The sequence below is a fragment of the Apaloderma vittatum genome, unplaced genomic scaffold (genome assembly GCF_000703405.1).
Source record: "Apaloderma vittatum isolate BGI_N311 unplaced genomic scaffold, ASM70340v1 scaffold7933, whole genome shotgun sequence".
NCBI classification, from domain to species: Eukaryota; Metazoa; Chordata; class Aves; order Trogoniformes; family Trogonidae; genus Apaloderma; species Apaloderma vittatum.
The window spans coordinates 30,099-42,993 of NW_009708596.1; the positions used below are offsets into that span (position 1 = coordinate 30,099).

Here is a 12,895-nt window from a genome sequence, read left to right on the forward strand (position 1 = left end):
CTCTTTCCCATCCATCCAATGGTATTGGCATGGAAATATCAATTAATCCCTTACAGTCTTGAGTATTGGCCCGTCTTTATTTACTAGCTCTGTCATGTGGTACATTGGTTGTAACACACAGGGAGTGCCAAGTTTTATTCCCAGTGCAGGTCAGGCACAAATGTTTTAGGATGCTTTAAGCTGATGGTCTGTTTCCCAACGGAGTCACGGACTGCAGTTACCTGTAATATGACGTGTCTTTCTTGGAACTGACAGGTGGAACAGCGACATTACCTGGTTTCTAAAGCAGTGGAGGAGGTGCAGAAAATCATCCAGCAACTGACCGCAGAAATCAGCTATAAGGCCACACGATTCCAGGCTATCTCCAACTCTGGCATTCACAATGAGAATATAAAGGTACGAACAAGAGTTCCTATGCCCTCTCTGGCAGCTTGTAGGCAATCAGTAAGTGATTTATCCATTGCATAAGTGTTTGCGTGCACAGGTACCTCACCCAAAACACCACAGGTGATGCATTGACACTTCATGGAAGTTCTAGTGACTGACTGGGTCACAGGTACTTACTCAGGGATGTCAGAGAGGGATGGATTTATCAGGCAGTCCCTTTTCTTACAGCTGCAGCTTTTACAAAGAAGGTCTATTGCCAGAGCTGTCAATCTGCAAGCAGAAGCCAAAGCTCTCTGGGAGACAGAAAGAAAAACTTGTACAGCGCTAACATAAGAAGAAAAAAAAATGTTCATGCATTCATGAGCTATGACTCATATTTTTCACAGGTGGAAAACCTGTCAACTCTCTGAAGAAAAAAAATTATCACAAATCTTCTGCTATGAACATTAGAAAGCTCCTTCTGAAAAATACGTTTTTTTCTTGGTCGTATGTTGGAACTTCTTTTTTCTGGGTAGAAATATGCTTGTTAGTGGGAGAAGTTAAATGCCTCCTCACATTAGACCATCAAATACCAAAATAATCATGTTCTGTCCCAGCTGTGACAGAAGACTGTTTATTTCCTCTGACTACTTAACGCAAGAAACACTAGTGTAAGGATAGAAGAAACAATCATGGCAATGGCAACTTCAGATGAAAATTATCTTTTTCATCTGAACTAGTTTACAAACTCTAGCCGTGTCAACCCTTGTGCTAAAATGCATTCAGCTACAAATCAAAACACAGCAAACATGTAAAAGCATGAGGCAACTTTTGCAGCTCTCTAGGATTGAAAGGGAAGAACTCCGTGTGTACCAAGCTGTTGGAAGGGTATAGAGGCGGAGGCAGAATATAATCATTCGTTCTGAAATGTAGCTATTGCTCTGGGAACAAACACTTTCAGAATTACATTTTTCGGAATTTTGCGTGTCATGGGGCAAGAGGTCTTGCCAATAGGAGTGACCACAGTGATGTAAAACGGTGCCACATCCTGGTTGTCATGTTCCTGGGTGCCACAGTCTGCCATCCACCTCTCATACTGGAACAAACCTGCTTGGCTAATGAGATCTGACAGGACCAGGGTCAGGGTTAAATTGCTGTTCTGGAAAACAAAGCAGAACAAAACCAGGGCAATCTATTAGGAGCAGTAATTTGGTATTATGGTAGACTGACCTGAACAACTTCTGCTTAAATGAAATGCTCAGAATGTGGGTTTTTTTTAAAAAGTGGCAGATTTGTTACTCATACTTAACTGAACTAACTGCTAGAAATCTGTGAAAGTCACACAAGGAGGGCCTGACCAACTTCGTCCCCTAGGTATGGGGCAGCAAAGAATGGGATACTAAGAACATTTTTTTGGCCCAGGCTGTTCTGCTTCCAAAAAGCCAGAATCTTTAATACTATTGCTGACATAGTTTAACCTCAGGGAGACTCATGTCAAGGGAGAGCCAATGTATTAACTACCTTGCATTTCATTTTGTAACATCTTTTTTCTGTCAATTAAATTTACAGTGACTTCTCAGAACTTTAAGTTTCTGGTTAAAATGAATTAATTTAACATGGTGAACGATCTAGGTTTGTTGAGAAGCTACAAGCCTCCTTCTAAATACACAAGGCTGGATGGGGAATATATAAGAAAATTCTTTAGATATTCAGTGTTTTTCTGTAATGCAAGAGAGGAAAAGTCAAAATCTTTAATTAAAAAAAATGAAATAAAATTAAGAGGGATAAAATGGAATATTTTATTTTTAAAACTTGAAAGCATTTGTTTTAGTTGTCACCCACCATTTTTGCAGCTATCAACTGCAGGGCTGATGCAAAAGCTGTGGAGGCTTCAGTAAGGTGTAACAAGCAGGTTAGTGTCCAGAGTAATTACTGTTATAGCACTGCCCAACGGCACTGCCAAGTGTTTAACTCTGTAATCATGGCGGAGGAGGAGAGATCTTCTTTTAACAAACAGGCTCAAAGGAAGCTTGCAGCTTTGCTCTGTGAATGACTGACCTGGCACATGCTTTCTCTCTGTTCTCTGTACTTCTTGTTTTCCTTTTTGCTTCTCTCAGGATCAGCCAGCTTTACTGGCCAAGTGGTCAGCTATGCTTCGGGGGAAGCGCCCATTCCACTCATCCATCCAGGTATAAAGCCTTCCTGGTGCCTGCCGGTTCATGTGCCTGTTTCCTCCTCATCCACCCTCTTCTCCAGAAAACTTTACCTACTTAACTGACCCTCCCATGACTATTTCATCCTCCCTGCAAGAGGATGCAGCTTTTTTTTTGGTCAAAGCATAGATATTTTTTGTCTAACCTAATGCTTCTGCCTCCCTGGGATACCCTGGCCAGGTGTGCAAGAATGAGACTGTATTTAATTTGCCCAGCATATACTGCAGGCAGATTTTTAATACAGCAGAACTGGCCATAAGTTACACTCCCCAAAATCTAAGGCTCTTGTTCAAGCCTGTGACTTGCTAGGGCCCGTGGTCTGCATATGGCATGCAAGAGCATTGTGTGACAGAGTGTAGGTGTGGGGCTGGGGCTTCTTTTTAAGCCAGGAGGACACTAGCTGCCCAGCTTTATGGTGCCATCCTCAGACTTGTGATTTCTGGTGCTTCCTGGTAAGTGTCAGGTGGAGGAACCTTGTGACTTTTATTTGAAGGCACTTGCATGACACCTGCAGGTCTTCCCTTTAAAACCTGTTGGGTGCCAGTGTGTGCAAGCCAGCATCTTGGTATAGGAAGGAATGGTCGTTTATCTGCAAATGTGGCTAAAGCAGTGAGTTGAGTAGTAACTGCATGACAGCCATTGTATTTTTCACTTATGGAGCCTAGCAGTTAATTCCTGAGCGGCTCACAAAATTTCTCAGCCCCACCAAACCTGACTTGTGCAAGTCACCTTGGTCTTTAGTGTTACCTTCCAATGTTGTCCTGCCTTTAGGTGGTTTATATTTGGAAAAAAAAGGGCTTTCTGGTGTTTCATTTGCTGTTTCTTTGCTTTTTGCTGGCCATTTTTTTGTTTCAAAGCTCCTGCCAGGGAGCAGAGACTAGCTTCTCCCTGTGGGAGAGGGAGACAGGAGGTAAGCAGGACATGGCAGCACCTGCCCCAGTGTCCCTGAGTGAGGTAGGCCTAGGGAGAGCCACTGGGCTCAGCTGACAGTCAGGATCCTCAAGCAAGTCTATGCTGATAAGACAGGTCCAAGGCCAAGCCTGGAGCACTCATCGGGGTCAGGATCAGGCCCAACAACAGTGACCAGGGTCAGATGCAGTCTACTCATTGCCAGGTAAGCCCATAGTGGCCTGGTAGGTCTGAGGTCAGGCTGGGAAGGCAGTCTGCAGGTAAGACAACAAGGTCTATGGCCAGGCACAGGCAATAGCTGGCCCATGGCTGGAGACCAGCGCTCCTATGATATAGCCTGTCGCTGAGCTGAAATAGGGCTCCCAGGCCCATGGGCAGAAGCCCCAGAAAGGCTGCTCATGGCCACTAAAGCCTGTTACTGCCCTCAGGACCCTCTGCAGCACTATTTTAAATCAGCCGAGCTAACAGGAAGGCCACCAGAATGTTTTGGATCGTTACGGGAGAGTGACAACCGTGTTTCATTCACCTCGGGTGTATCCACCTTGGAGCAACAGCTGTCACTTCACATCCTGCTCGTGCGGCAGCTTCAGCTTATTAATGCCAATGTAAGTTAGGCTTGCTAGCAAGTGGAGTTGAAAGGCTTCTGAGTCAACATGGTAAAAGTCTGAAGGAGTTTGAACACCCTCTCTGAATACCTGGAGCCACGATCACCAAATGCTTCCAAACTAGTGTGCCTGGGTATGCCCTGGGTCAGTAGGTTGTTTCATGGTATTTGTGTCACCTTATTTGCTCTGCAAATACTGGTTCAGCACTGGTTTTATTGGAAAATGGTCCTTCCCACAGTGAGGCAAATCACTGTCTTGCGAACAAGCCTGCTTGTGGGTTTGTTGTTGGTGGTGGTTGCTGTTTCCATCCTGTTTCTGGCTTCTGCTCAACAGGAGATGCAATTTCATACAGTACAGCTCACCAAGACCTGGGTTTATCTCTGTAAGTGCCACTGCCTGTGCAGGCTCAGGCATGTCACTTGCCTCATGTCTCTGTCTCTTAAAGGACAGTCATGCATAATGAAACACGTTTAAAATGAACAGGCCATAGCCTTATTTTGCTAATGTCTCTAGTCGACTTCGAAAGAGATCGGAAAAGTGTACTTTTTGCCATAGTTATTGCTACTATTGAGCTCTAGGCTTATCTCTAGTAAACTATTTTGAGGTAATAACTTGCACTGTTTTGCTTCCCTTTGCTGGATCTCAAAACATGCTCTCTCATGCTTTCCTGCTCCTTGGAAGCTGCTGGTTATTACATCTCACGCAATTGCAGACTAGAAATAGCAGATGTGGTGGGAAATCAGTGAATGCACTTTTGTCTTCTACAGGCCATGGCTGTCACATCAAACTTCTCCTAAAAGAATTCCTTTTAGTCTGTGTGCCTCCAAAGTAACCCTCAGGCATGGAACAGGTCCCAGCTGTGTTCAACTGGTTCCATCAAACCACAGCTTTTCCTTCTCTCCAGAGCCCACAGTTTTACCTATTACTTCCTTAACTTCTTTTCCTTACTTCAGGCTCATCGATCTGCCCTCGTCTCCTCTCTCAATCTCTCTGAACTCTCCTAGGTCTTAGCACCCAGCCAGTTCCTCATCACGGTCCCTCTGCGTGGCCTGACTGGGTACAGGGAATGCCAGGTACGGCACTGGCGTTATTACACCGTGCATGGAGCCAAGCTCCTCTCCTCCGTGCGGGACCCCGAGGAATTGCATCAATGGCTAGAGGTGGAGCAGTTCTCAAAAAGCCTTCAGCAGTGGCACGAAACGGATGTGAACGTCGAAGGAGATCTGGTTCCGGCCAAAGTCCTTATCGTCTTCCGGGAGCTGGTGGAGAAGTCGATTATCTCCTGTAACCTCTCCAGTGAGTTTAGTGGGGACAGGTATAAGGGGAACCGGCCGTCTTCTGCTGCTGATAGAAGGAAACCAACACACACGAAGTGTGCATTTGGCTCACGTGATCAGAAGATAAAAAAACCAAGCCACTCCAAAATCAGGCAGCCTTTAGCCCATTGCAGTGCTGCATGTAGACCTGCACTGAAGATAGAATTAAGTAGTTCTTGGGCTCTTCATACCCAAGATGTTGCTCCTTAAGAATTTGGGTAGAGTGTCCAGCATTGTCACCTTCACATTTCAACCAAGACACAACCCAGATTTTCAGAACATTTAGGAATTTGGTAAATATCTTTTTCTATTACAGCACCTGCAATATGTCTAGACTATGAAGGAAGATAGTATAGGAAAATTGGGTACAGGGAAGTTGCATAAGTCTAAGAAAGTGCTTGAAGATTTGTACAGGGCAAATAACGGTCTGAGGAAACCTTAGCTGCCCATAGCTTTCCAGCATGGAGTTGTGGGAAATAAGTAGAAGGACTTCTCCTTTTAGCAAAGTCTGTTGGACAAGTGCTCTTTTCCCCAGTGTCCAGGCTACTCCAGTCCTGTTCAGGAGAGCTGGACTCAGGAATTTTGCTTTCAGTAGTGGCACTCATCCCATCCCTCTGTGAGCAATCAAAAGTGCCTTTTTATTTCCTATGGCTATTTATACTGGAAGTGCCGATGATCACTGACATAACGCAATCAGTGGTGCATGCAACACGCCTTCATAGCTGCAACATCTGTAGCAAGATGCTGCCTGAACAGTGATCCTAATGCTTAATTTTTAGCATCCTAGAGGCGTGTTATAGACTTCAGCTAACGAACACTTGACTTGGTCCAAGCTAAATAGTCTGTGTCCATCTTTTCACGTTAAGATACTGTGACATGATCAAATCCAGACTGTGGTGCCGCTTCTCCTAGCATGTTTCCAGAATGACTGTGCTCATCAGCAGCCTGATACGGGTTTTCCATGTTCCAGAAAAATAGGAGCTATTTGCACTCATCTGATTGCACTCTGAATTTTAGTCACAGGAGAAAACATGCTAAAGTCAAGCTTAACTAAATCATTGTGTTGTTCCGGAAAATATTTGTAATCATAGAAATGGAAAGGCTGATGGGAATGAAATTTCACCAGAGGCTGACAAAAATACTAGATGGAATGAATTTGCATCTGAGTGTTTGCTTATGTGAAAGTGATTGCATTGAAGTGAAAACCTGCCATTGTGAAAAATAGTATATCAAGTTGTTGAGCTGGGAGAGGTACTTCCAAGGGACCCAGGAAGGGATGTTTGTGCTGATGATTCTGATGCCTTTTTTGTAAGGCCAGCTGGGAGGAGTTTGACACAGAGGAGATGTGCTAAGATGAAATCAGGAGAAGAAATAATTAATGGTTTTGTTCATTTCTGTGAAGAATGAACTTCCTTCACCCCACAGTAAAACTAAAGTTACAGAAAAATTTCCCTGATTTCATTGCATCCCTGTTTTTTAATTCTTTGAGCACCAGCAAAATGAGAGTTTTTAAGGCATCTCACTTGTCGTTGGTGGGAAAATAGGTACCACAACTGTGATGCTTTTGGAAATGCTGTGAATTTATTGACATGGTGACACAGCAGTTGCTCTGATGCTATTCAGCTGCTAGGGATCCCTGCTGAGGGTATGAGAGCAGCACAACTCCTGTTTTGGTGTCAGGCTAGGCTCAGCAGGGAGATAATAGGCAGATTTTACTGAGGGTGATAAAGTCATGGTTGGAATGGACTCCAATATTAGCAAAGTAATTTACCTGTGTGCTTCCTGGAGGAGATGTAAATTATCTTTGGGAGTAGGAAGATAGTTCCTCTGTGAGGGTGGAAGTTGTTCGTCACTGTCCCTTCAAGTCCCTTGGGTGGGCTTCTCGTGGAATTGCTCCTTAGCACATGCTGTTCAAAATGAGGTGGCTTAACACACTGCTTTTTAACCTGCTTGTGGTAATCTGCTCTGTCTTTTGCTTTAGTGGGTTAGAGCATGACTACACAATTGGCTCAGCTGAAGGGACAGTGATCCTGCCAGAGTGACAGGGAAAGCCGAGGACAGAAACTTTCTTCCATGAACAGCTGGGCAAACAGGAAACATCTCACCAAGTCCACTAATTGCAGCTTTCATTCCTTTCTACTGTCTTAGAGCAGTTGATCTTGGAGATAAGCCACTCTTCTTTCACTGAGGAAGTTTATTTCCTCCAAATTACCACAGAGCTAACTCTTTTTTGACACTCAGCAGTTCCAGTGAGGAAAGCAGCCAGCCCTTTCGGTATGCCCACTCACCACAACAGGCCATATATAGAATCATAGAATTATATCATAGAATGTGTTGGACTGGAAGGCACCTTTAGAGGTCATCTAGTCCAACTCCCCCTGCAGGGAGCAGGGACATCTTTAACTAGATCAGGTTGCTCAGAGCCCCGTCAAGCCTGTCCTTGAATGTCTCCAGGGATGGAGCCTCCACCACCTCTCTGGGCAACCTGTGCCAGTGTTTCACGTTCTGGCATTGTCTCCTGTGCAAGTACATCTCTAGAAAAAAACCTCACAGATACCCCACAAAGCATTCTGAATGACTAGCAAGGGTAAGTCATTTAGTCTGATCATGGGTTCTCTGGAGGAATAAGGAGATCTTTAGATATGAAGTGTCCATCTATCTGGTCCCTTGTAAGCCGCAGTGATCTCCTTATTGTACTGGACCATTAGAGGCTGTAGGTTGCACCAGTTATGTATCTGTATTTTTAAGAAGCTGGCCCTAGGATTCAAGACAAAAATAAAAGCAAGGTGATTGTTAAATAGAGATCCTAGCTGTTCCTTCATCTTCTTCCTGTTCTCATTCTCATGGGTAGATTTAGCTAAATTTTTTTCATGTATTCTGCTTATGGCATTGAAGAGGTGGTGTTAAGATGGACCAATAGAACTGCAAGGCCCTAGAAAGCCTCTTGCTTGGCTTGGAGAAAACAACCTTTTCATCTTTATTACCTTCTCTGGTTGTTCCTTCACAGGTAAAGTGACAATGCTTGAGAGCTTCAGCTCTGTGGTCCGTGTGGCTGTGGAGACGTCAGAATCCCAGGTTGAGGTGGAGCTGGTCCCTGCTGTGGAGATTCCAACTTGCTGGCCCCAGAAAGCTCATTGGCCTCGTTGCCTTAAGCGTTGGCCTTCCCAGGAAAAAGTGCAGTGCATCAAGGTGAACAGTGTAAAAAGTACTATTAACACTCTGCCGGAATTTACCTCACAGGAATCTGACTGTGGACTGCATGGTGATGGCAGGCAACAGCATGGTTCGAAAGGGTGTTCTCTCAAGAGGCAACATTTCAAAGTATTCTGTCAGATTTTGTAGGGATTTCCCACCCTCTTCTATGGAAGAAAGACTGAGTTAGCTGTTTATTGCATGAATCTCTCACACACAACTCTGTGTAGCTCAGTGCTGACACGCATCGTTCTTGCTGTTCTGCTCTGTCTCCTGTAAGGCTCTGGCAAATGAGCCACTATCCTGCAGTTTTCTCTCCTGCCTAATTCCATCTTTCGTTACAATGCTCATGGCTGGATTCTAGCACTTCAGCTCAGCCCCAGTTGCCACATTTCTGTGGGTCCCATTCTGCCTTCCAGTCCTACTTCCTTCTCATGCACGACTTGCTGCTCCAGGGTAAAGTGCCTGCAGAGCTGCATCTCTGCTACAGTAGCACTGCTGGTACTGTACAGTGGCTCTGGAGCTGGATCTCCCTGGGGGTAACTGATATCAACACACAAGGGAGCAAACCAGACTAGATGTTTGTTCACCTAAGAACTAGGATGGGCTCATAACTCATGTTTGCTGCCTCTGCTAACCCTGTTTAGAACACACCTTGAGAGGTATGACACATCCTTTTTGCAACATCTCTCTGTGTTGCTCAGAGAAGTTTGCCTCTGATCTGGTGTCACGCTTCCCCTTTCGTTCACAGTCACTTGGTTTCGACCTTTTGGCCCGCTCCAATTACCACTGGCAGCTGTGCTTCTCCCGCGCCGAGCATGTACTCATGGAAGGACTTGATGAAGATGGTGGCTGTCGCATGAAGTGTTTCAGGGTTATGCGGCAGTTGAAGGAAGATGTCTGGTGTGCTGGAAATAAGCCTGTCATCACAGCTTATCATCTTCAGGTGGGCATCGTGCTGCTACCAAGCTGCAGTCTCGGTATCTGTTGCAGTGGCTTCTATCCAATAATGTAAAATATCACAGCATAAGCCACTGGAGCATCTCTGTAACTTCCAAGGTAAATGGCGCAACTGCCGTACTATTTCATTGCTTTATAGTGGCAAGAAGTTCAATAAATAATATATTCTAAACTTCAACAAGAAACTAAAGCCCATAGAAACATTATGAATGCAGCAACATAAGTAATGTCGGAGTTGAGGCCTCTCTCCTGTTTTGACTTCACATAGGCATTGTAATATTATCTTTAACCACATCATTACCTCCTGCTTCTTGACTATCCCAGCCATCCATATCTATCTATCTGTCTGGAGGAAAGTCACACATTTGCCTTTGTGGATGTACACCATACAAAATTCTCCTGTGTGAGCAGTATTCCATGAATGAGGTGCAAACTACAGTCCTGGTGGTGTTACATCTTGGGTGGAAAGGGAAGAAAGAGGTAAAGGGGTGGTAGGATCACCGCTGTATGTACCTGAGATTTCAAATTACGTTAGTGAAAAAAAGACAGAAGGCTCTACTATTTCCCACATCTGACAGCTGCAGATGCTGATGGACCCCAGGCAGCAACATTTATCAGACAGCAGAACAATCCTGTTCTCTGGGCCTCCGTCCTCCTGGAGCTGCCAGGGAGAGGCTGTTCTTTCTCCCACCTTGAAGTCCCAAGCCACGGAGCTTCCACAGTAGTTACTGATCTTCTGGTGTCTGAAACTTGATGCAATGCCACGATTTCTCCTACAGAAAAGGTTGCAACTGTAAAATGCTTTTATAGTCATAGGACAGAGTCAAAAAAGAACTGATGAGGCTGATTATAGCTTAGAGGAATGGAAAACTTCTCAGCACCTGCGAGACAACTTGGTGGAAAAAAACGATCATAGGTAGGAGAAAGTAGGAAGTCATTTAATCATTGGTAGTGATCTCTTTCTCTGGCTCAAGGAGAAGAGATGAAGGAAATGCTGTTGCATGAACTCTCCATCAAGATAAAAAGCTCTTTAGAAGCTCTTGAGTTCTTTACTGTAACTGTACTTAAAGCTTTTACTGCAGGAGAGAATTGATTTACCCGGCAAAAGGAATGCTTCAACATTACTTACATTAAAACAAATACCAGAGAGGAATGGTTGAGAAACCAGCAGCTGAGCAGAGGCTTAGTGTTACGGTTTTTTCGCATTGTTAGGTTTCCACCGTCTGAGGTATCTAAAAATTCTGATTAAACAAGACTCCACATGAAAAAGGCCCTCTATGACAGAGGAAATCCTTCCCCTAGAAGTTGTAAAAATGTTAGAGGATCAAGTAAGTCTGCTTGTTTTGCTTACTGCCATAGGAATGATGTTCAAGGCTGGGAAGTCTGAAAAGACCTGAGTACATTCTGAAAGCCAACTCTATGCCTTCGGCAGACAGCTGGCAGCTATGGATGGTTCAGTAAATGCTGAGGATAGATCATATGTTTGGCACCTGAGTGGAAGAGCAGTGTTGTTTTCCTTGCCTCCAGAAACTTCATTGCAACTGCTGCCCGCAGATTTTGCTGAAATAGTTTTAGTGTGATGAAAGGTAACTGCTCTACAAGGCTCCAAGGAGTAGCTCTTTCAAGGTTACAGCTTGAATTCTTTGCTATGTCTTTTGTTCCATGACAACATTAAAAAAAAGTAAAGTTTTTGTGGTTATTGCAGCAGTTTACAAAAAAATTGTTCGCATTTTAAAAGCTACCTGAGAAGAAGTTGGTCAGCAATACAACTACTGCAAGGTCTACTGGAAGAAAAATAGAAACCAGGCAAAACAGAAGAACATGGCTTATTTTGATGAAATTCTGCCTCAGAAGAAACAGAGGAGAAGATAGCTGTAGTTTGGCCACTTCTCACAGTGTCTGTGGGTCTCCTTTCAGGTCGCTGAATCTGAAAATAAAATTGGGATTCAGAAGACAGTAAGGAACTTAGCAGAATTTTTTTGTACAGTAAGTGTAAGTACTTGGAGAAAATTCTCAGTCATAGAAAAATCTGAAAAATGCAACACGGGCAATGTAAAAATAATACTATAAGAACAATAGTCATACGTATTTTGCTATTTTTTAACTATGGATTTCTCAAATGTAAAATTGCATAAAATAAACTTGAGAGAATAGCACGTAGCACATGCTGTAAGTATCACGTGTCAGAAAAAAAACAGGCTTCACTTGACCAGAAAGCATGTACCTGCAATAGTTGCTTAGAATGTCAGTCTGTTTGGGATGCAAATCTGCATGAACCTTCAGCACAAATATAGCTGAAGGTAACAAATAATTATGTTAATCTGATTGTTCTTCTCCTCCTCCCTGCACCTATTAGCTTCTGCACTTGTATAACAGGCCGTTTGCTACAGCCTGAAATGCCTGGCGTTTCTACAGAGGGCTCCTACTGGAAGATGGCAAATAGGCTAAGATTATTTTAGCAAGACCATTTTCCTTGGGCTCCTGCTGCAGTGAATGGAGTGAAGCTCCTCTGGGGAGGGATCCTGACCAGGCATATCAGAGTTGCTCTGTCTGATCCCCAGCGGAGGCTTTAGTCATGATCCCTCTGCCGCAGAAATGTTTAACACAGGGAGGCAGCAGCGTGAGTCTCTCTGATTTCCAAGGCTGTCAGCCATTTACCAGCACTGAGACTGCCTTAGTAAGCTGTGTGAGCCCTCGACAGAACCTCTAACACTTCTTCTCTCCCATCTGCTTCTTGCAGACAGTGCTATTCTGGACGTGTGAAAAATACCCACGCACCAAGGATTGGCGCTGCTTCCCCGAAGCCTTTCTGAGGCTGGTACAGAAGCTGCACAAGTGTGTAAGCCAGCACTTCCTCAAGCATTACTTTGTCAAGAACACCAACCTGCTCAAATATGCCAACACCAGTGACCTGGACCTGGTGGCCAGCAAGCTTGCCGTCTTCTTGGAGAACCCTGTCTTCTGCCTGGACTAAGGCAGGGAAAAGTCTCTTCAGCCCAAACCTGAGTTGGTCCCTCCGCCTTCTCTTCCCCACCCGTGGCTGTTCTTCGTGTCCCTCCAGTAGATGTTGCAGCTGGCTTTGTAGGAGTGTTGGCACATGCAGCGTGAAAGAGAAGGTGTCAAGCTGGCAGCGGTGGGTGGTGAAAACTGATGGGAGTTATCGCTTGATGCCCAGCTGATCTAATTTGCTTTCAACAGTGACAGCCTGCCTGCGAGCTACAGCCAGTGAAACCCAACTTTCTGTGTCAGTCAGAGCAGGCAACTGCCTTGTTCCCTGTCTCGAGTGTTGTGGCACCTAAGCAGAAAGATGGTGCAAAGAAGTGTCATTCTGCTG

General features: G+C 44.6%; 1 protein-coding gene across 1 annotated transcript in view; it reads left to right on the forward strand.

Annotated features, from left to right (window-relative positions):
- Positions 1–12,622, forward strand: part of MAB21L3 (mab-21-like 3 (C. elegans)) — a 13,957-nt gene extending 1,335 nt beyond the window's left edge. The window contains exons 2-6 of the mRNA XM_009866615.1: positions 256–396; positions 5,098–5,389; positions 8,417–8,598; positions 9,353–9,547; positions 12,302–12,622. Coding sequence (XP_009864917.1) covers positions 256–396; positions 5,098–5,389; positions 8,417–8,598; positions 9,353–9,547; positions 12,302–12,535 — 1,044 coding nt within the window. The 3' untranslated portion in view covers positions 12,536–12,622. The remainder of the gene's footprint in view (positions 1–255; positions 397–5,097; positions 5,390–8,416; positions 8,599–9,352; positions 9,548–12,301) is intronic.
- The last annotated feature ends 273 nt before the right edge of the window (positions 12,623–12,895 follow it).